At 37.5% G+C, this 24,142-nt stretch overlaps 1 protein-coding gene across 2 annotated transcripts in view; it reads left to right on the top strand.

Moving 5' to 3' along the window:
* Positions 1 to 4,652: 4,652 nt before the first annotated feature.
* Positions 4,653 to 24,142, top strand: part of si:ch211-51h4.2 — an 86,630-nt gene continuing 67,140 nt past the window's right edge. For both annotated transcript variants that reach the window (XM_044360580.1, XM_044360579.1), the window contains exons 1-6: positions 4,653 to 5,259; positions 9,478 to 9,519; positions 10,272 to 10,345; positions 11,330 to 11,398; positions 11,966 to 12,065; positions 20,937 to 21,075. In XM_044360580.1, the coding sequence (XP_044216515.1) occupies positions 4,905 to 5,259; positions 9,478 to 9,519; positions 10,272 to 10,345; positions 11,330 to 11,398; positions 11,966 to 12,065; positions 20,937 to 21,075 (779 nt within the window). In that variant the 5' untranslated portion in view covers positions 4,653 to 4,904. The remainder of the gene's footprint in view (positions 5,260 to 9,477; positions 9,520 to 10,271; positions 10,346 to 11,329; positions 11,399 to 11,965; positions 12,066 to 20,936; positions 21,076 to 24,142) is intronic.

Below are 24,142 nucleotides of genomic sequence, written 5' to 3'. Positions count from 1 at the left end.
GTCTCAATTTGAAGCAAAGATTTGATACACAAAATTTTCTAAGATTAATTGATCATTTGTATCTAATTGTCCAATTTATATATAAGCAGACCTGCAATACTGACTTAAAAAAAACTCTTCAGGGATCAAAAATATTCATTGCTTTAAATCATGTGCCTTTTATCAGAAAAAAAAGAATGCTTTAATTTACAGGTTTTGTCAAAGGGTATACCAAAAATGTGATTAAACCCTAGATCTTGAAGTAATGCACTGCTTGTTAGCTAGCTAACTGTAGTATCTGGTCAATTAATCAACACTGTGTTGTGAATATATTGTATCTTATTTGGACAATTAATGTTAGCATTAATGTGTTTTCAGACTGCACACAAAGTTAATTTTAGAGAGAATTTGCATACAAAGTGAAAGGAAAGTTAAGCACCGATGCATCAGATTTGCTTGACGAGGTAACGGTGCATTGTCGCAAGTAAAAACGTTTCAACTTGTAAGAAAAGGTTATATGACATATGTATCATGGAGTTGAGGTAGAAGAAGAGGGGTATAGAGGACAGTAACAGAAAATCGCTTGAGTTTCTGATAAGTTTTGAGTCCAAGTAAGCTAGTAAACAAAGGAATACACAGGCAATAGCAATGTCAAGATGCTTTGCTAAACTAGCCAGCTTGCTAGTTAGCTAGTTGACAAAGTGCAAAGACAAACAACAATAGTGGAAGCATACTGTGACACAGTGTTGTGTGGATCATCTGGAACAATAACATGTCATATTATATTCCATATGTTCCAGAAATTCAATCAGTGCAGAAAGCTCTGAGGTGACACACCGAATGTTTTCTATAGTGCTTAAAAAACATCATGCTATTCTGAAAAATGCAAAGGTACGCATTTTACTGCACATACAGGCCAAGCACATCAGTGACAGTGAACTACAAGTCACCCTTTCACAGGAATGAACAGGTTAGTTAGCAATATGCCTGCTAGCTGATTACAAATCACCATCTTTAATATTTCATACTGGTGCATTCCTGTTTTGCAGTTGTATGTTGATTGATCTTTGTACATTTTGTAAAATAAATGTTTACTGTGTGTTGTTTAATGGATGAAACATTTATTGATGCTGTCACTGTGACAAACTTACTTTACTGCAAACAGCACCAAGTCTTAGAGGGGCCCCATATTCAAGATCACAGGTAGGCCTGTTCCTTCAGACTAGGCCAGTGGTTCCAACACCTTAAAGTTGAGATGAAATAAAAAATGCCTTTTTAACCCTTTTAGATCACATCCCTGGTCATATTGTGCATCTATTTAACAATATATGCCACAAAAATACAAAAACATTCATTTATTTGTATTTTTATATCAAAATCCAATCATGTTTTCTTCCTGTAAAACAAAATATGAATGTGCTCACATAGGCTTGAACCAACCAATTTCAACCAATAATACCATGACATCACGCATCAATCAATCTTCACCTTTTAGTGACACAGAGCTAAGATTCATTATGACGTGCCAACTTTTCAATGTTCAAATCAAATTCCTCCCAACATTATGTCCCATCTTTCTATCCTGTTTCACTCAGAAATATGTCACGATATGGAAGTACGATACTCTTGAAATGATGTTTCATCTGGACTTTAATACAAAGCAATGTCTGCTTGCCATCCCTCGTCACAGGTTGCATTTGTTTACTGGATGTGACCAGTTTAACAATTTGTTATTTGAATCATTTTCAGAGGTGATTTATCTAGAAAATAAAACCAAGTAAAAGTAAATGAGAGGAAAGTCGGAAAAATGAAACATAATTTGGTGTGTCAGAAATAATATTTTGTACAACCCTTCCCCCGCACACACAGACAAACACACACACACACACACACACACACACACACACACACACACACACACACACCTTGTTAGATTTGGCTATACCATTAGTAGTAATAATTTCTAACATTTTAAAAAGTGATTGTTATTCCTGCGTTATATGATGTGTTACAGTATGATAAGTCTGCCTCACAGCATGAATCTGTGACATCTGTATGTACATGTATTTTTTCATAATTGCATGATAATAACAGCCTCACAGAATGTGTCCATCATTACATGGATTATTGTGCTGTTACACTGTTGTACATAAAGACCTGACATGGTTGTTAACTTTTGTTTTTTTTACAAACACCTAAGTTTTGAGGATTTTTTATTTCCCTACAGGTTATTTTACTTGATTAACGATTAGAAGCTGCAGGTATTCACTATTTCAATGTCAGTAAAACATAAAGTTAACATGAAGTTCCATAAATTATTTACAGTAAAAATATATCATTGCACAACCAAATCAGAGCCACCTCTACCTCTTAGAGGTCTCAACCCACAGGTTGGAAAAAAATACTTGACTAGGTTGAACCATGAGCTATCTACTGCATACAGTATTGATTTAAAAATGTGGACAGGTCAACCTAATATGCAATGTTGTATAATTTTTGAATTTTAACTAATCTCTGTGATGTTACTGTTCCAAAAGAAATTTCAAAACTTTTGCTTTTACCAAGCTCAAATGTTCACAGTGTATTCTTCTATTATCAGTTTTCTCAATAGTAATTTTAAAAAGATTAACAATGAAAATGTCATGTTATTGTTTGAAAATTCTTTCTTCGCAGAGACTTAATGTGAAAATGCTTTAAAATGTAACTTTGAAATAAGCTGACTCTGACTCTCACATTGAACACTGTTACATGAATCATTTGATGATTCAGTATGGCCTGGTTTCTGTATGCATGACATCATAACTTCAGTAGCATATGCAGGGGTTTTCTGGCATGATTATTTGTCCTTTTCACCGTTCCAATCTGGTTGAATTTTAAATGCAATAAAAGACATTTGATGCATCTTTGTCATTGACACTGACACAGCAAATGATATTACTTGGATGTTGGGTGTGGTCACAGGTGCATCAGAGGACACTTGTGATCTATGGCGATTTTAGGGGGTGACCTGGGCCACGGCCACCCTGAGATCTTATTGGCCACCCCTGTGGCCACCACAGATCTGATAGGTCGTTGGTCAAGTTCATCAACACAATAAGGTGGGACAAACGCTGGTCAATTAACCTTCATTCTGAACCTGTAACATATGACATATTTACTCCACTACAGGGAAATGGCTCTTACAGAATGTGTAGCCTATCCTGAACAGATTTACTGAGCAAAAATGTACATGTTTAAATAACCAGAGACTGTGACAGGTGGAAATTGACAATGTAATGTATAGTACATGGAAAAACATGTTAGTTAGCATGTTAGTGCTGTTCTAGGTTGTAATATTAAATGTAGTTGCTGTGGGTGGTCAGCATGGCACTTCAAGTATAATGCTGTATTATAAAATATAAAAACATCAACCTGGCCTTGAGTACAAACATTTCAGTGGATGCTAACATAAGTTTATCTGTGCCTAGGCTGAAGCAATGTCATGCATTGAACATCTGTATTTACACAATTTGATCACATGCCATTCATTAAGGTCTGCTATGCTGTGGCCAGCCCAGTCAAAATGTCTCGGATACACCACTGCTTGTGATCTCTTCAGTGATGCTGGTTGTGACCTGACTTTCAACCAGAAGACACCACAGCTTTTCAGGTATTATAGTAAGTTACTCCTAAATATAAACCACCATGCCAGCTGTAGATTATATTTCACTGTCTATTTTTCCTTCATTGAACTGCAGTAATAATTGGATGATTGGTATGGTCACAGATAGTATCTAACTAAACAAATCTGCACAATGTCTGTTTCACAACCCAGCTCAGGAAGAACTGAAAATGAAGACAACACATGGTTTTCAATTTTAAAAATTAATTTTTATTATTTTTTTTTTTAACTCAGCACAACAGAAACATGTGGTGTCTGTGGTGTATGACTGAGTGGAAGGTGCTGTGAGAGTGTTTTATATTGCAGGTAACAAACTCAAAAGACATTGAATATGGAGAGGGAGAGCATACCTGTAGCAACTCGTCAGAGCAGGTAAGCAGAATTTTCACAAGTACATTAAATAAATTAATCTAGACATATACGGAAATGAATACATAGGGGCATAAATAAATTAAATTAATTAAAGTAAAAAAATAAACAAGAAAATACCATACCAAATACAATACCACCATGACAGAAAAACAAACTTTTTTGTTAACAACATATGGAAGTTTGTTCTTTGCCAACTTTGTCCACTTATCATGTTATAAGAGAAATGTTTCTTGTTTTAATGAGATACGTTGGTATGTTGTTATACTAAGAAACATTTCTTGTATTAATGAGTTATGTTGATTTTGTGCTGTAGCGAGAACATATTTTTTGATATTTAATGTGACAAAATTGTAAAAGTTTCTTGTTGCATTCAAAATATCTTGTTATAGCATGAGAAGTATTTTTTTATAACGAGAAAGTGGTGCCACCATAAATAAATAAAAAATATGTCAATAAGGAATGAACAAAATTGGGAACCAAATACACAAATAAAATTATCGGTACACATAATAATAATAATAATAATAATAATAATAATAATAATAATAATAATAATAATGTAATACAGAAAATAGAATATTATTTACATGTCTATACTGTCTAACTATCCTTTTTTTAGCCTATGTATTTATATATTTCACTGTCTCTTATGAGCCTCCATAAATCAATGTGATTCCTGAGAGTTTTCATGGAGCACTGCGGGACTAAAACACTTCATCTTTATTTATAGCCTACCTCATGGGATGCCATAAAACGTTCACAAGAAATAGCTGATTTTGTGTACATCTGCCTGTGATCCATTAGCCTACAGTACTTTCTAGTTTAGTGAAGTCTCTGTGGCTTTTGCACAGAGAAAACACTAAAGTCAATTTGTTGCTGCTACGGATGCTACATGTTACCCAGGAGACTGTCTAAATGTAGTGTTTTCAACATCTGGTGCGAGCTAGTTTTTATTTTAATGCTAAAGCTGCATGACGCTCATCCTCAAATCATCGGGAGCGTGCAACATCCGGCGGACCGTGCGCGTTCACTTGTCGCGAGGGGCGGGAGAGCAGAAAGAGATAGTGAGAGAGGAGGTGGGGGTAAAGATAGGGCTATGAAAATGATGGCGACCGATGCAGAGGAGATAAGCATCCAAACAAACCCCTGTCCCGTCCCCGACAACAGTCTCAGCACTCTGTCTATCAAAATTACGCGGAAAAACCAGGACAGACACTGGAGGCTGCGGTTTATTTACCTGCAGTGCTGTGAGTACCGACACACATCACGACGTTTACAGGCAAACACCTACAGACCGCAGTCCGGTCATAACAAAATGTAGGAAGATGTGCTGCCACACTGCGCTGACCGACACAACAAATATACACGTAAAATATCACATTGTTGAATAACCAAACCTCCATTTACCGTGTCATGGAGGAGAGGGTTCACAGTCCAATACAAACTAATTCATATTCTCGCTCATACTGTAATAAGACGCACGTCACGTGTCAATTATATGCGATTCATATCATTCCTCTTTAACTATTTTAAAAGTTGACCTTTTGTTGAAGTAAATAGTTGAATTTTGCTGCCTTTTTGAAAGACGAATGTTTGCTAACAAGCAAAAATAACATTAAATTGCTGGCTTTTATGTTCTGAAACAAGCTAATGTGTGACTTCCATTACAGTTCAATACAGCAGGCTACTATTAAATACATTGTTAAAGCAATGTAGCTATAAAATCTCCTCATTATCCACACAAATATCATGGAGTAAGGAGAAACAGCAGAGGGAGGGAGGTGAAAAAGTTGCAGCTGCTCCTCGGTTAATCTACAGTGGGCTGACATCTTTAATTCTTTTTACTTAAACAGATTTTACTTGATATGTATCACGTGAAGTGGTAATTCCAATGAATTCTGAAATTAATTTATTACACTACAGAAGTCACAACAGAAGTCTTAACCTCCCTTAATACTGTAGCTTCTTGAAAACATATCTCACAATTTTTCTTCACAATTGAACTAATGAGCACATCTGTAAGCAAGATGTTAGAGAAGTGACAGTTTGAGTCGCTGTATGAGGCAACTGTATCTGGTGTTCAGTGAGCAACAGTAGACAATGGTTGTAGTGTTACCGCTCTGGCTAGCAGCCAATAACATTTTGTGATTTTGGCTGTTGTGGCTAAGTAGTGGCATCTGTCTGATTAAAGCTTACATTTTGTTCAAACTCCTTCGACGTGTAGCTAAGCTGTGTCATTGCTGAATCTGACTCATTCTTACTGATAAGCAGTCAGCTAAAATATTCTCAATTATATGTTATTTTAAAGATCCTCTTTCAGAGTTCAGCACCTCTGGATGTGGTAGGAGTCCATACTAATTCTAAGCAGGTTTTGAGTGTGTACTGTTGTCAACTGTCAATGTGCGTACTGAAAAAACTTTAAAAACACAACAAATGGCTGACAACATCAAAATGCCATTAAATGTCTATTAAGGTCACTTTGTCCATGTTTCTGTCTCACTGTCATAATTATGTCTGTGTCTGCAACAGGAGTTATTGAGTTATTATATTACATGCCTCGGCAGCTGTGAGAACACAGACAATATGAAGAAGATTATGATGACATGTCTAATTACGGACGCCGTATGTCCCTCAGCCATCTTTAGAGGCGTGGTGGGAGCGCACAGAGGAGGATTGATAAGAGAATCATGAAAAACGATCAGGCTGATTGAAAATGACAGGTTATATCTAGTGATGATGGGAGGTCCGTAGAGTGCAAGAGATGGATTTGAATTTGATAGAAGAGTGACCCGCTTCGTCAATACAACCATCAACGTACGGTGACAGAGGGGCTGGTTAATAGTGTTTATTGACATCATTGCTGCCTTACAGTGAGTGAGAATGGACTTTCTGGAAGTATAAACATGAATGCTTTTGCATCAAAGTAAGCCTTTTTAATTGAGTTCTGTTTTCTGACATTGGTTTGTCTGAGGTTGTAAGTAATAGTCATAGCTGGTCAATACAAACTCCATACCGTCTAACTTGATGCAGACTCTGTTGGGTAAAATGTGTGTCCATGTTGTGATCAAGTTAACAATATCCTGGTGTCTGATTTGCAATGCAACAGGAAGTTATCTTTACACATCAGCACCTGATTATGACTGATGTGGCTGTTTGTCTCGACTTTCCCAACTTGCTCACAGGGTTTTCTTTTTTCCCATCATTGCAACATGCTGCTCCGATCGCCTCACTCATTAAACACACAGGCTTCACTGTGTGATATAGTGCCACTGCTAGTTCTCCCTGAAGCTTAATAAGCCTAATGGTATATTTCATAGAGATATAATAATTCTTTCTCATGTTAGCAGATTTCTCTGTATTTCAGGCGAGACAGGGCGCCTCCACTATGAATTACTGCGGGGAACCCTGACATAATTGTATCCAAAGGCATGATATTTACATATCATTGAAGTGTGTATTAATTGAGGGAATGATTCTACATTTTTGGGGAAAAAACATTCACTGTTTGTACTGGGAGTTAGAAGATACACAATGTGTCATTTTTCTACTTTGTTTTAAGGACAGATTAAACAAATGAGATGTAGCGTGTTACTTAGTGAGCTGGTGGGCAGGCCTTGTTACCTTTGGTTAGAGCCAGGCTAGCAGTCTTTATGCTAAGCTAAACTAACCAGTCATTCTTTAAGAAAGAAATGTCAAAATTCTCTGATTCCAGCTTCTCAAATGTGAATATTTTCTGATTTCTTTAGCCTTCTATGACAGTAAACTGAATATCTTTTGGTTTCAGACTGTTACTCAGAACAAAAGACGACATTTGAGAACCTCAGGCTTTGGGAAACAGTGATAAACATTTTTCACCACTTTTGGACATTTTATAGACCAAACAACTAATCATTTAATGGAGAAAATAATCAACAGATGTATTAATAATGAAAAGAATTGTTAGTTGCAGCCCTAGCTGGCTGTGGCTTCATATCTACTATACAAACATGAGAGTGACATTGATCTTCTCATCTAACTCTTGACAAGAAATCACTGCAACAAGAAAGCGAATAAGCATATTTCCCAAAATGTTACACAGCTGGTGTTAGTCTATATATTTCCTATTAGGTTAAACAGACAATATTTGTCAAATTCTTTGTTTGTTTTGGTCTTTTATTGGATTTGTTGAAAAGTATAAAAAATAACCAGCCTCATCCTTTGTAGTAGTAGTGAATGGGTACAAATGTAAAGTATTGGAAATCATAGCCTATATATTTCTATTTTATAACTTGGGTCTTATTTTTCTACCCTCAGTCGTCACACTGATCAAAGTGTCCTATTTCACTGTAGGCTTGTATTTAGTGCTCAGGTTCCAGGCAGTGCTGTTTTCCCAAAGAAAAAAAGCACTAAAACCATTCTTTTACTCAGTGAGTTTAGTTGATTGTTCCCTTTGGGAAAATAGCATCCACAAGTTAGAGGACATGGGAAAACATGAAAAACATCATACACAAACAACACACATAGTGTATATGGGCTCAAAATACCCAGCAGCCAACATTCATATAGCGCTAACTGCTATACAAAATTACAGACTGCGGCACAGAGAACAATTTGCAGTTTGCATAACATCATTTCAGGTGCGTTAGTGGTAATGATGGGGTACTGAGGGTAGGTATGGCAGGTGGTAACAACTTCTTTTATCTAGTCTTTTGATATCTCAGTGTATGTTGATATCTGCAGCTGGAGGGGAAGTGTGAAGGTGGGCGAGTGGGTGGTCAGGGTGATTCTCGATAATATTGGGTTTGCATCACAGAGCAATAGCAGTGAGTTAGGGCAAGTTTGTTGTGGGAGAAAGAATGATCCCGGAGATGATGAGCAGATTTGAGAAATGTGTTTTGTTCTGCAATTGTGTGTAAATTGAAAAAGCAGATGGAGCAGTAGAGGGGGACCGGTTAAAGCTCAGCTCAGGGATCACAACTGGTACTGAAGTCATTTGAGTTTGTGCTGCCTGTTGGTCATGCGGGTTTCATTTTCCTTTACAATAGAACTTCTACTGCAATGAGACTTTATGTGCTTTTCTGAACTGTCTACAACCTGGAAGATAAAGGTGTTAATCCATATCTTTGGTAATCTTGACACAGTTTAGACAAAATCTGAACAATGTAAGTGTCTCCGTATTAATTGATGCACTGCTATCATAATAGATTAATTTAGATTGTACTGCTGTTCATTCTATTGCATCCACCCCGAGTTAAATAGCTGATAGTTAAAGTCAGACCAACAATAAAGGAACCTTTGTCAGTCCTGAGCAGAAACATTTTGTTCACTTACATAGACTGCAAAAGTAAAATAACACTTTCTTTGCAATAAATCCTTGTATTCCACATTCTTGAGAGTTCCTGTTGACTGGCTTTTGTATGGGCATTTGTGGTATCATATTGGACTCTTAAATCTAATGTGATCTAACCAAGCTTTTCTCTCAACAGATTTCTTGACCATTGCAACAATACTGGGCACTGGAATTTTAGGTGAGTACTCGGTGTTTTTGCTTGGGATGCAAGGCTCTGAGCTACAGAAGTCGCAGATGAGATTTTGAACAGATATTGCAAGAAATTTCATACGCTCAATATGTTTGAGGAAGGATAAACTAAACTATACCCTGAAAAATGACTGTACTATAAATTAGCATCCTTCTCACATAGATAAAGCTTGACAAATTTATTTATTGAAAGGTTATTGCATTGAACTGGAATTGCACAGGTGAGTAAAGTGACATTTGACTCAACTACTACTAGTAAAACTTTGGTGGGCTATATTTGTTCTCTCTACTTCCTTTTTATAATATCAGTTCATTTGGAACATAATTAAGGTTCTGTCCGTCTCTCGGCTTTTATTAGCAGAGCAAATTTAACTGTGGTTTATGAAGTGTAGTTAACACCGGGGAGATTTTTGTAGAGGTGGAAATTACATGGGACATTTCATTTAACTACTTTGTTTTCAGCAGGGTCTTCATGTAGTTCCACAAAGGTGAAACCCTTCCAAGTTAATACTTGTTCAGTCATTTAAATCTCATATTGAAATCAGCACTATTCATTAAATTTTACGGTAAGTTTGAGCCAGAGCGGAAAGGAGTGTCTGCGAAAGAGAAAGATGGGCAGAGACAATGATAGACAGAGTTGTTGATAATTTGACAAAAAATCTGACATTGTCGATCACATGTCTTTAAATCTACTTGAATGGGAATACATTTCAGAAACAGCTCTATGATTTCAATTTCTAGGGCTTCCAGTAACGATAGCTCATGCTGGACTGTTGCCTTTCCTCATCTCCTTTGTCATTGGCTTCTTTGTCCAGGTGAGTATAGTGTTAATTTAAATTTTGTGAAATAAGCACAATTGAGTCTCAACACTTTCCAAAATTGAATTCTCAGGGATATAAAACTTGTTTAAAAGTACACAGACAATGTTGTTAATTACTGTTAAGTAAAACTGCTGAAATCCTATCTAATGAAAAAAAAAAAAAAAAAGCAGAATCCTGATGTCTTCCTTTAAGCTGGGCAGACACTGCACAGATAAGACAGGTTACTATCAGGCTTAACTCTAGAATCAGGCTGCCAGATCTGTCGTCCTTTCATATGCAATTTAGGTCACGTAACCTGATTAATCGCCTGAGCAGTCAACAATCTGGCTGTTGGACATTTGGTTGAATTTCTGGCATGTCAGAAAGTTTGTTTGGCTGTCTTGCAGTTTGAGCAGTTCCACTGTCTGACTCCCACATGGCTGCTGTCGTAAGATATGCTATAAACTGTAGTGAGCTTGTTGTAATGTTGTGTGTAACCACTAGTACATGTTGCGGCTAAAACAGTGTGTCAGTGAAAACAAAATCTTTATACAACACAAAGACGTATCCTAAAATGCGTATCATATACATATCCTATAACTTTAATGACACATCCAATTTCTTCTCTTAGATTTCAAGGCAAAGAACACTTTTTTTACATTTTATACCTGATGCTCTACATGATTTGTATCCATTGATGTTTATTTAGTTTTATGTCATTTAATGTGCTATGATTGCTTTGTTATAGTCAGTGAATCTTGAGTAGTGTAATGGCGCAGTGGTTTTGTATCAGGAGTCATCAAGGGATTGTCTGTGTCTACTGTATGTACTGCTGTAACCACAGCTTCCTGCATATTGGTGCTTGAAGAAGGTCCCTGACCAGGAGAGTGTGCAGATGCTTTTCCAAACATATTCACACAATCTTCATCAAGACAGCAGAATAGAACATATCCATTAGAAGAACAACAACAACAGAAAATTCTGTCCTCTGTTATGCAGGCTTTGCTTATCTACCTGTTTGTGGAACTTCTTCAGAGATGTCAGGTGGTGCAGCTGGAATCTTTAAAGGTAAGAAGCTCCCCATGTATCTGCATATCACATTTTAGGCTACGGTGTTAACACTGGGAGCAGACTTTGACACCAACCTTCACCGACAAAAGTAGATGCTATTAGAATCCATTCATAATCACCAATTTCAATGTAAGACATAACTTGATCTCATATAAGGAACCATTAAATATACAATACTTCTTGAAAGTCAAACCAGAAAATTAATATCAATTCTTGAACTTTTGTGTCCATTTTTTTGCCTGAACAGAATGGCAATCTGTAATAAACACTGTGGTTTGCAACAGATGTGCTGAACTCAAACCTCAGCAACAATGATTTCCATAGCATAGCCACTGAAAGCTGAAATTTCTCTTGGGATTTAATTTGATATAGCCAGTCATAGTAATGTCACATGGCACTAGGTAGAGAATCGGCTTTATTGTCATTGTCCAAGATATATAATTTATAATAATTGCCTTTTATAATTATAATGATGTAAGTATGGATATTGGTTATCAATACTAACAGAATGATTTTTGAATTTGTAACAATGGAGCAATCATATGGTCTCTATGTTCATCTTAGACTGGGGTCGCAGAATGTATTGTGATGGATCAAGTGGGCATGGAGGACCCAGCCCCCACAGAGGAAGAAGATGAGGATGAAGCTGACAGTGCAGAAGCAGGTAAGAAACTTTTTTGTTAATCTCTTCAAAATAAAATTAAATTTAAATTGATATTTCTGAGCAGCTAGCAGATACCACTGCCTAATCCTTTCAGCACAAGTAGAATTACAGCATTCCATCAGTAAATTACAGCAGCAAATGTCTATATCTTATGTACAGTCCAGAGAGAAGATGAAAATTTCAAGTTTGTTTCACCCATCATATGGTACCAGGGTCAGCGGGTGAACTGGAAAACCATAGAAAAGAGGAAACATAGCTGAAGGAAGTGTGGTGCATGACAACTGGCAGAATTAGATAAATGCTATTGGAGCAACTTAAAATGTGCTTCTATCTTCCCAAAATCTTTTTTATTGGTATTAAGTTTATTTCCCAGGAACAATGCAAAAAAACATTGTAACAGGTTACAATAACATGATACAGTTACATAAAGCAACACCTGTCCCTAGTAATGCTTTTCTACTTAAAAATGGTCATAACATATCATCATTACCAAAAGTACATTAAATTTAGCACATAATAAATAGTGACATTCTCATACATGTGACATGATTATACAAACATTACAATACTTACATCACATTACAATCATTTTAAATGTGTTGCATAAGTGTATGTGTGCATGTTGGTGTGTATGTTCCCTAATTAATGGCAATATGTGTATATACGCATAATGTTTATGGGTGTGGGTGTGTCTGTGTGCATGCATGCACGTAGTCTTTATGAGTATTTATGTGTTTTTGTCTAAGTGTGTCTGTTCCTCTATCTGTGTGTACATGGCCATTTGCATGTATGTGTGCACAAGTGCATGATCAGTGATCAATGATTGCAGGTTTGGTTAATGAAAAACATGACTGTGCCACCCTGCAGTTGCCATTTGCTGATCCCCTAGTAGTGATTCTAATGCTGTTTTGTGCCAGTATATGGTATATAAGTATATTAGTATATGAATAGTGTTATGGAATTTTCCATCTTTAGGGGTTACATTGGGTCAAGCCGGGCCTTGAAGTCACACTACAACTCTTAAGTAGAAGGAGACATTCTCTCCTCTCCTTGAAACTTGGAGTAACTGTCTGTGATGTTTGGGGAAGCAGAAGCCTCTCTGATAAAGGGTAAATCAGCATTGCCATTGTTACCAATGTCAGAGGGGGCCTTCCAAAACAACACAGATAGGTGAATGCGTGGATTCATGGGCATAATCAGACATTCAAACCAGAATGCAACTTGACCTGAACTAACATGGGTAAAGTGCAGTTTCTTGTTTAGAAACTAGTGAAACAATTAGACTAATTTTTCATATTATAGGCTGATCTGTTGGGGTTAAAGACTAAGGACCCTATCTTACGCTCGGCACAAAGCAGCGCCAAGCGCAACACAAGTGTCTTTGTTAGTTTTCCTGTCCAGTGCCCACATTGTTTAAATAGCAAATGCACTTGCACCCATCAGAGCGCCCATGGGTGTATTGGTCTTAAAATGAGGTGTGGTCCGGCGCATTGTTGGTGCGTTGCTATCTTGAGGCAGCAGAGAGTGATTGTGCTATTGACCAACAAAAACCTTGTCTGAAGTCAATGGCGCAGTGTTTCACTGTTATTTTAAGGGCACATTATCATTATAGTAATATGCACCTACACAGGCGGGTGCACAACATGCACTCTGCTTGTTACACACACAGGGCGCACAGCAGTGTACAGACATGCAAAAGATTACAAATAAAAGGATTACAATGTGAAAGATTATTTTTGTGTACATTAACATATTTTAAAAAATACATGTAATAATGGTTAGTCATAATATTTATCAGAATTAACTAATCGCAGTAATGATGGATAAAATTGTCTTATTATTTGACCAAATCGTGGCAATACACATAGGTATTGAAACAGACAACAATGGATCAGACACAGATCGACTTTCCTCCTTCATTAATACATGAGGACATGAGGAACACAGGTTTCCATACTTTCAGCAATTAAAACCCTGCTGATTTGACCTGTTACTCCATGACTGAACAAAACGATTTTAAGGAAACCAAAGCTGTAATTAAAAAAAATAAATCTTTTCAAAAACTGAACAAAAATACATTCGCAAACAAATTAATGAACAGGATATTAAACTGGTGGTCTGGGGCCACGAGAGGGTCCAGGAGCAGCAGAGGCCAGTGTGCTCGTTATGGATCGTGTGCTTTAACTTTGCGTACGAGCAGATCCGTTTCTTCTTCAGAGAAATGTCCCTTCTGACTACTTGGCAAATGCTCCATCATAATAGCAATCCGCCAAGGTGCAAGCACACCTGGCTCCAAAAAGGCGATGGGAAATGACACTCTGATTGGTTTACTGCATGTTACGCCAAAAACACACCCATGATTAATTAAGAGACTAAGGACAACCCCTTTGAACCATGCACCTGGTGCATCGACCATTTTTTCCGCCGTCAAAATAGCAAAAGTGGTTTTGGACATTTCCTAAATGCACTTGCGCCATTCGCTTCAGACCGTGCGCTTTAGATCATTAAAATAGGGCCCTAAGAGTCAGACCTTCAGAGGGCAGAACGGGAAGAGACAGCATCTTGTGCAGAGCATCTTGATGTTTACTGTTTCAGTTCTCTGCTTGGCCAAGTGTTTCAATGAACATTCTCAGCAATAAGACATCAAGGGCTCGTGTGCACTTTCTTCACCGAGGTGCTCAATATTTCCACAACAGATAGGCGAGGACCCAACATGTCCTTTGTGTTAAAGTATAGCTTCACTTCAGCACATTCTGCCAGGATGTAAAACAAGCCTGTCTCAAAGATGATACTCCTGGAGACATAACAGAGTGCTGAAGAGCATCCATGGAGAGCAAGCACTTGGAAGTAAACTCACTGGATGCAAAAAGGAGACAATTTGGGGTTTTGTTTGTTGGAGAGGTCGAGTTAGTCAAGCAGCAAAAATGTTTGAACAGGCATGATGTAGGGCAGCTAAAGGCACGGAAGGATTGGAAAATGAGAGTAGATTTAGGAAAACAGCTCATAGTCCCTCAGGAGATAGTTACCACTAATCTAAAGTCTGATCTTCTGTTGTGGTCAGAAGCACAGCATCTTGTGTGAGTAGGAGGTAGAAATGGTGTATGAGAGGAAAACACTTAGATATACAGAGTTGGCAGCAGAAGCAGAAGTGCGTTGTTGGAAAACAAAGGTGCACCTCTTGCCTGGGTCCACTTGTACTTCTCGTCACTCGCTATTTACGGTCTTACTCATCACATAATGCTATTGGATACTGATTCAAACAGCCAACATAATGACAGATCACACACCTCCACATACCTCTAATCAATAGAATGGTTGCTGAAGTGTCTTGTATGCCCCCATTAGATTTAAAATGATTAATCTTTTGACTGTTTTAAAAGCAGTTATTACACAGTGAGTGATGGATTATGCTAGTGGTAGAATGTCTGACACAAGAAATATTTAAAAATGAATAATTTTTATGATTTACTACAAAAATGAGATTCCTAATGTGATGTTGAAAACATTTTATATCCCCACATTTCTCTTAGTAGATGAATAGACATGGGGATGTGTTTATTTCAAGCAATTTCAAAACTTTAAGTCCAGTTACAGTGCAAATGTCCACACTATTGCATCACATTGTATTGAATTGCATCATATTGCACTGTAACCTGCTGCTTCAGGACAGGGATGTTTTGAATTCTATCGATCTGTTAACTAGACATTTTGGATTCTTGATTGCATATATTAATCAAATGGGTCTCTGTGGAGGAAAATAGACACACCCACTAAAACCAAATTTAAGCATCATTTTAAAATGTTAGAAGTAATCCTTATGAGCAAAAAGCACCGGCTTCAGACTGCTCTGAGCATTCGGTTTCCAACATTTTTTTCTACTTTCAGCCCGAGCTGCCGTCGGCTCAGGACGGATTTCTTTATGTGATCATCTGCAAGTTCACTGCTCCACTCTACTAATATTATGGCATTTTTCCATTGTTTTGGGGTTAGTCACACCAAACCATGACTCGAGTCGAGCAAAGTAAAATAAGTTGTTCACCAGTTGGAGGTGTGCTGGTTGTCTGCAGCTCTTCATTAAACATCATCATCACTGTGGCTGTTTCTGCTTGTTCTATTCCTACCTGCATTTTTTCTTACTGATCCACTGAACAAAGTGCTCCAAATACAGAAGGTGACAAATTAAAGTAAAAACTGGTACAGGTCTGAATGTTTGACCCCTACAGTTAGGGGATCTGGTGGCTGTTATGCTGTGGGGGGCATTTTGCTGGCATGATTTGGGTCCACTTGTCCCCTTAGAGGGAAGGGTCACTGCAAATCAATACAAAGTTGTTCTGAATGATCACCTTTATCCTATGATGAAACATTTCTATCCTGATGGGAGTGGTCTCTTCCAGTATGACAATGCCCCAATTCACAGGGCACGAGGGGTCACTGAATAATTTGAAAGTGATGAGTATGAAAATGATGTTAATCATATGCTATGGCCTTCACAGTCATCAGATCTCAACCCAATTGAACACCTATGGGAGATGTTGGACTGACGTGTTAAACAGCGCTCTCCACCACCATCATCAAAACACCAAATGAGGGAATATCTTTTTGAAGAATGATGTTCTTCAGCTTTGACATTGATTCTACTTCCAGTCTCTGGAGCTCTTCTGAAGGGATGAACACCATTCTTGGTGTTCCTGTACCGGTTTTCCCTTTAATTTGTCACCTGTCTTTATGTCCATATGTTGTTGTTTCAACCGATTTTTAGTGCTGGTAACGAAGCTCTTCTAATTCGGTGAGGAAAACATTTCATTTCCTGTAAATTCTTCACAATAAAAGCCTCCCATTAATTAGTCATTTAAAAGCTTTTAATATGAAGCAGTAAAGCAGGAAATGTTGGGTTTGCATTGGCGGTAACTTAACAGGACTGATACGGCCACCCCTCAGTAGGCTTCCAGAAAGCTGGCGAATGAGGACAGAGTGGGCTCATTGGGGGGGGGGGGGGGGGGGGGGGGGGGTGAATCATCCAAAGCCTCTCTAGTTGAGTCCCAGAATAAAAATATAGAGAGCAATACTTATTCGGATGACAGACACTACAATTATAAACTGACAGTGTCTGCTCCATCCACACACACAGCAGAGAGTGCAGAGTGTACGGAGAGAAAGAAGCCTCCAGAGTTGACTTTATATTAATTATTGTTAACACTGTCTGGTGTAACTGGTAACACTAGTGTTGTCATGAGTTTAATAACAATGGGAAATTTTTCTTACCGTTGCATCCCTATTTCTTGGCATGAACTTGAATTAGGGTCTGCAGGATGTGTTGAGTTTTGTTGACCGTAACTCAACAGTGATCAATAAAATGGCAAAGTAGAAGCGACTGAACTTAGATTGACTAGACTCTGTTGCTGTATTGATGGAATCAGTGCTGTGAAGATGTAATACTGAATTTACCATGAAGGTAATTCCACGCACTCTCAATATATTTTTACCTGGCCTTAACTGGCCTTTATTTGTTCATGACGGCCATAATTTAAACATTTGAACATTTGAACATTTGTACACACATGCATAATGGCTTTTGTTCATGGGTTTGTGCCTAGAAAGACATGCTTTTTAAAACACATGTAGAAACACACACAGCCACAATCAGTGATATTCATAGCTCGACCTTGTTTACAAACAAATAGTAATATTAACTGTATTTATATAGCACTTTTCAAAACAATAGTTACAAAGTGCTTGACAGAGCAAAGGAACAGATTAGAATAAATAAAACGTAGGATAAAATAATGCTGTCAAGCTGTTGATGACATTCCTCCCCAATGCTGCCAAGAATTAAACATCTGAACATGGCCGTTTATATGTCACATGAGGATTATGACAACTGAAGACATTTAGCATAATGCCATAATGAATCGAACTCCTAGTCCTGTTATGACCTCTCAGAGTACGGTTTGTCTGGGCAGGGTCAGTGGAAGTGAATGCTCCGCAGATCTGGTGATTGGAGAAATGGACTCTTGCTTTGACAGTCAGTCACCTATCTCTGAAGCAGACTGCAGTTACACAATGATCTGTTCACACACAGAAACAGTGGAAAGAACGTGGACTACTAAATATATTCTCTGAAAACAACACAACTATGTTGCTATGTGTCTGAGTATACCTGGTTTTCTTAACTCCATTTTGAATTCTCTTCCTGTGGCATGATGATTGGTTTTGAAACATTTATTTACAGTTTAGTGGAGCATTGCCTGAAATAAATTTAAGCAATCTATGTTGAAAGCTCCACAGTGGGTTTAACCCATGATTTAAGAACTGATTTCTAATTATATGGACCAGTGGCTTCTTAGGCCTTCACTTCTAAGCTGCTGGGACTATCCAACTGACAGGAAAAAATATATTGCATAATGGATAATTTGTTGCCTATGTAACTTGCCATATCTCATTTACAAGTTTTGACCTGAAGTCCATGGGCTCAGTGTTTGAACTGGGTCAGTACTTACTGGTAGAGTACTGGTGGTCTTCAGCATTGCCCATCAGTGTATTGTTACAGCGTACCGTCACTTACAAAGGAATGCATACTGCAGTTATCTTTTAAGCCCTTTGCTGTAGAGCTGCTGGACAAGAACTTAGAACCTTTACTTTGGCTTCAAAATCCCCTGTCAGTGAATACCTACCAACATGTTACAGTATATCAGATTGGGCCAGGCAAAGAGATGTGTTGACTGGCACTTAAGTTTGCCCATTAACTGATTCTTTAATTAAGACACATTAGTTAAGTGACTTACTCTTAGAGTTTTAAGAGCTCTCAAGTGATCACATGATTGATCACATGCAGGCTCTGGCAGGAATAGCCAATTAGAGATTGAATTTACCCTACATCTGCCCCATTGTCCATTCTTGCAAAAAATCATTTTACAAATGATTATTCAGCAAAAACGTGGAATTTAAATTTCTTTATAAGTTAATTTTATTTGTCTGAAATCATTAATATTTCTTCTTGCAATTAATGTGAAATGAGCAGCTGTCTAATATATTTATAATATATAAAGAACGATCAATAAATAAGGATTTTTTTTCACCCAACTTTAGGAAGTTTGATGAAATGGAAACAAAACTAAAAACCAAACTAGAGCAGGAAAGAAATTCTGCTGCTGACAGATGAGATACATCAGAGAAAACATTCAAGGAAAGTATAGTACTACTTAAACAAGTGCAGACAGTAATTGTAAACGAAATCAATGCCAGCTTTATTTGAGTTTTTACATACCTGATCATTAAATAAAGATAAAGTGCATTCTATCAAATGCAAATTATAAGCTAAAACCACCCTATTTCGAATTCTACATATTGCTTAAGCTAACTTGTCATTCATCATGACCAATAATATTTTCTATGACTTCTTCAAAACATGTCTCAGAAGGTATACCGCCCTCTATTTTAGTGCTGCAGTCATCTAGGATATACTCATACATTTTGATTGGAACAAATATGTCTTTAAAGCACTTATTTTTTTCCAGAAAAGAACAAATGAGGTTTTTTTTATACAATTCTGAACATCTGATTAAAAAGCAACCTGAGAGAGCATATTTTGATATATAATCATTTTGTCAAATATGAATTTATTACATATTATTTTTGTGTCCTAGTTTTAACATAGACCATCATTTTCCAATCACACCAGACAAAAAACCATCTCACTCATAAAAGCTACATGTGCATGCTGTGCAGATTTTTGAGCATTTATTTTAACTCAAACACTGGCACAGATGGTGATGGTGGTGTGTTTGTGTATGTGTGTCAATGCCCTACTCTTATATAACAGACTTCTGCATTGCTATTAATTTAACATGCTTGTTTGCCATTAATTTAACATGCTCATTTTGACTACCATGTTTAATAATATACACTATGCCAGGACCACTTACATCAAAGTTATTACACCATAAACAGAGTTTCCGCCAGAAAAGTTGTTAGGCCCGGCGGCCAAGTAAGGGGTGTGGGAGGGATGGGGGGTGAGCAAAAGTCGATGGAATGGCTTGTCACTAAAATGAAAATAGCTGGTCCACCTTAAATGTCAGTCAACAATTTCAGTTTGGGCTGAAATTATCACTTACTTTGGGGCTAACCCAAATTGCTATTGCTATGTTCACAGCTATAATGTTACTGCTAACTTCATAGTCACCATCACACTGTCTCTCACTCTCTCAGAAACCCTGATAAACATGCAGTACAATTATGATTGGACAACAGATAATGCAATTAGTAGTTTAAGTAGGATATGAAAATAATGAAAGACAAAGTGGGCTGATGATGAGGAAGTGCGACAGTTTCAGCTTGACAAACCCTTGATCACCTTTCTATTCACATTTTGTCCCTCTTCACTGATCATCTTTGTCTCTTGATCTCTTTCTCTTGATCATTATCCATGTTACCTCTAAGCCAGCAGTTCACAACCTTGGGGTAAGGATCCTTCCAGGGCCTCTCCTGCCCCAAGATAAACCTTCAGGCTTACAAGATGATTTAATGAATGAAAAAAGAAAAAGAATTTAATTTTTGTTACTCAAAATTTGTGTTTATTTCCTCTGGCATTTCTCTATTTTTTTATTTTCTCAAGAAATGCTGGATGTTTTCACCTCCTCTGGCCTCTAAAAATCATTAGATACAAATTGAGAAAGAATATTCACAAGCCAAAGAGTGCACTGAGCTAATAGTAAGTCATATCATCGACCAAATAATAATTTGTTAGCAGTCATTACTCTTCTATATCCTCCATCATATGATTCGGTCTTGATGACATTATGACATTATTTACATGAGATTCGCATTAGCTTGGGGTTCAGCGTATTGACAGCCTTGTCTGTCTGTGTGTTTCAGATACAGGTTTACTGCAGCCAGGTGCAGTAAACCTGCAGAGCCAGGCTGAGAGCCTGCAGCCCAACCTTCATCTGCTCGGCCACCTCTTCCTCTCCCGGCCTATGAGCCACGCCTTCAACTGCATCCTTCTCTTCCAGTTGTAAGTTATCATGGCAATGATGAAGGCCATCATTTTGCGTGTGTGTGTGTGTGTGCATTACCAATTTTAGAGGTACATTGTTCTGTTGAGTTGATCACTGTTTTGAAGACCTTTTCATCCTTCTTGTTCAGTACATATCCATTTCACCAAACATGTAAATTGTGATTTTCATCCATTTAAAAGCTCTATTCCAGTGTTATTCACACAAACTTTTCTGAATTATATGCAAGCATTACCATCCGGGTCGGTCCTGTCCCAATGAAACGTGTATGAATATGTCTGAATGAGTGTGATGATGAAGATAATATAATGCTTTCAAAGGCTCACCTCCATCCCAGCATCCACCTGTAGCCTCTGTGTCTACCTTCCCCTAAGGAGGAAAGCATGTATCATCATTCCCCACTCCCTGCTGTGCTGAGTTCAGTATTTCCTTGTGGGGAGTGATGAGGTCAGAGCTCAGACTCTACACACCAATGCTGCACATACTCTACGCCCACTTGAGTTGACTCACTGAACTACGGGAGAATTTCTCATAGCTATAAGACAGGAAGCTATCCTTATAATTATCTTTATAATTATGACAGGTTACTTATATAGTAAAAAAAAAGGTCTTGCATTAAGGACAGGCAGTTCACAGTAAAAAACACTTATATTTGCCTGAACTAAAATCACTACTCCACTCTATAACTAAAAACCACTGAATGTTTTGTAAAATTCCAAAAATTCTAAATCATACATCTCAGAAAATGAAAGAAAAGGAAAAAAGAACATGCCTATAACCAAACCCACTTCTCTGACTGGTAAAAACCATCCTATAGTCATGTCTACCTCTCTAAGGTCGCAGTCAGACCAAATCCAGCAATGTATTAAAAACAGCAGCCCTACCATTCATTTGAATGGGGGCAGTGCATTTACGCTGCAGGGCTGGGGACCTCATAGGTCTCAGAAAAAAAAAACACAGTGGTCGTCCAGATTTGGTCTGACGGAGGCCTAACTCTTTTGTCCTCTACGAGTTGCCTTTTAATAAGTTTAACAGACAGGAAAGGGAATATGCTATGACATCATTTTAGGTATAAGATTCTTTCTCTTAATTATGAGTTACTATCTCATTGTTATGACATACTATCGCAAAATAATTAATTAGAATTACTTCCTCGTAATTTGATGTATTACATCACAATTTTTTTTTAAATAATTAAGATTTTATTTTATCTCTTAGTGGAAATGTACTTCCATAACTTGTGTTCAGCAGCATGGAGAAAAACATAACACGGCCAAGGATTTTTTTCTACTAAAATCAATACATGAAGCTTAAATACTTGCTCCTGACCTTTATCACATTATTTTAATTATACCCCAAATTTAACACATTTTATCACGCAGTTTTATGCTTTTCTGCTCAGTCATTGTTACTGTAAAACAGTGTCATATCCTAACGTGTTTAATGTAACAATGTTGGAGAGAAACCTGCCAAATCATCTCATTTTCAGTGTTCTGGAACAGCACAACCACTCTCAACTGAGCGAGGGCAGCAGACTTGTGTAAAAACTGTCCTTGAGGTTCAGACTTTATATCATTGGCTTCGGCTGCACAGTCCTGAGATATTGAGAGTTACAGGCCTGAGCCATATACTGATAAAATATGAGCATTTCCACAGCATCTGCAGTACTGCCACTCAGTATTTAAGGTGACCAAACTGTTTTCATTCACTGTTCTCTGTCCTTCATTTAAATTTGACGGCTATAGTAAATGAAATGTGTCATACTTCTGAATGAACAGACAACTGTGGCTGGTTGATGAAAACAATATATCTAGTTTACACACCCAAGAATAGCCTGTGCAAGCACTGCTGACACAAGAACATTGTACATATAAAAGGTTTTCTATTACGAACAAAGTATATACTGTAGAAACATACCATGTTCACTGCTATAAAAGGAAATGATGTTTGATCTCCGTAATGGTGAACAGCATTATGTTTCTGTTTCTTATCAATATTCCCAGTGGCCACAAACTAATGGTCTGTCTGTGTCAATCGTTAGAAGTAATAGTCTGGAAAAGTCATTGTATAAGCTGATACTTAATGTTTATTTTTTGGAATTGAAATCAACAGCAAGGGAAACACTGATGCATCAGCCAAAAACATGACTTTTATTAGTGTTAGAACCAACTGCGGCCACTGGGGTCATGTTATATGCTGCATAGTCATTTGTTAGTTTATTACAGTGTAGCATAAATTGGTATGGTCTGATATTGTTTGTATGTAATGCTTGCAGCATTGTGATGTCTCTGTGTGTGTGTGTGTGTGTGTGTGTGAGGAGGGGGACGAGGCTTTTAGTGTTGCCGTTGGAAGGTCTTGTTATCAGTGTGCGAGCAGCTCAGTAACACCTGGCCAATCGATAGTTCCCTCATTGTGTTCAAGGAGGCTTAGTGGTCGATCAATGCCGAGGCTCGACCACACACACACACACACACACACACACACACACACACACACACACACACGCAAAACATGACCTGCATATTTTACCCTTGGCGCTCCTTGATCTTTATATACTGCCCTACATAGTGGAGCTGTTGTATAACACACGTAATGATGTAATCTGAGTGGGCGATAATAATGATAATAATAATGTAAACTCAACACTCAAATGTATGTATTCACACTCATACCACTTTGAATAAACACAGTTCATAGTGATCAGACATCTTTAGAAATACCAAGAATTTTGCTGGCAAACATGATTAACTTTACTTAGTACATAATAGAGTTGTGTACATGTATTAGGTCTACATGCTTTGATCTAATATATGTACGTACTGTGTACTTTTGTATAGTATGAAAAAAATGGAATTACTGGCGAAAGCCTGAATGAAGGACTTAAGTAACAATTCAAGATGCTTCCATACACAAGTCACTGAATAGTCTGAAGTAATGTGAATCATATGCTATGACCTTCACAGTCACCAGACCTCAACCCAACCGAGAGAATTTTGAATCGCGTGTTAACCATCATAAAATATCATTGTATGTGTTGATGTGTTAGCCTATTTTGGGGAGTAAAAG

The sequence above is a fragment of the Thunnus albacares genome, chromosome 9 (assembly GCF_914725855.1).
Source record: "Thunnus albacares chromosome 9, fThuAlb1.1, whole genome shotgun sequence".
Lineage (NCBI taxonomy): Eukaryota > Metazoa > Chordata > Actinopteri > Scombriformes > Scombridae > Thunnus > Thunnus albacares.
Note: the sequence above shows the minus strand (reverse complement) of the source record. Positions and strands in the feature narration are given on the sequence as shown.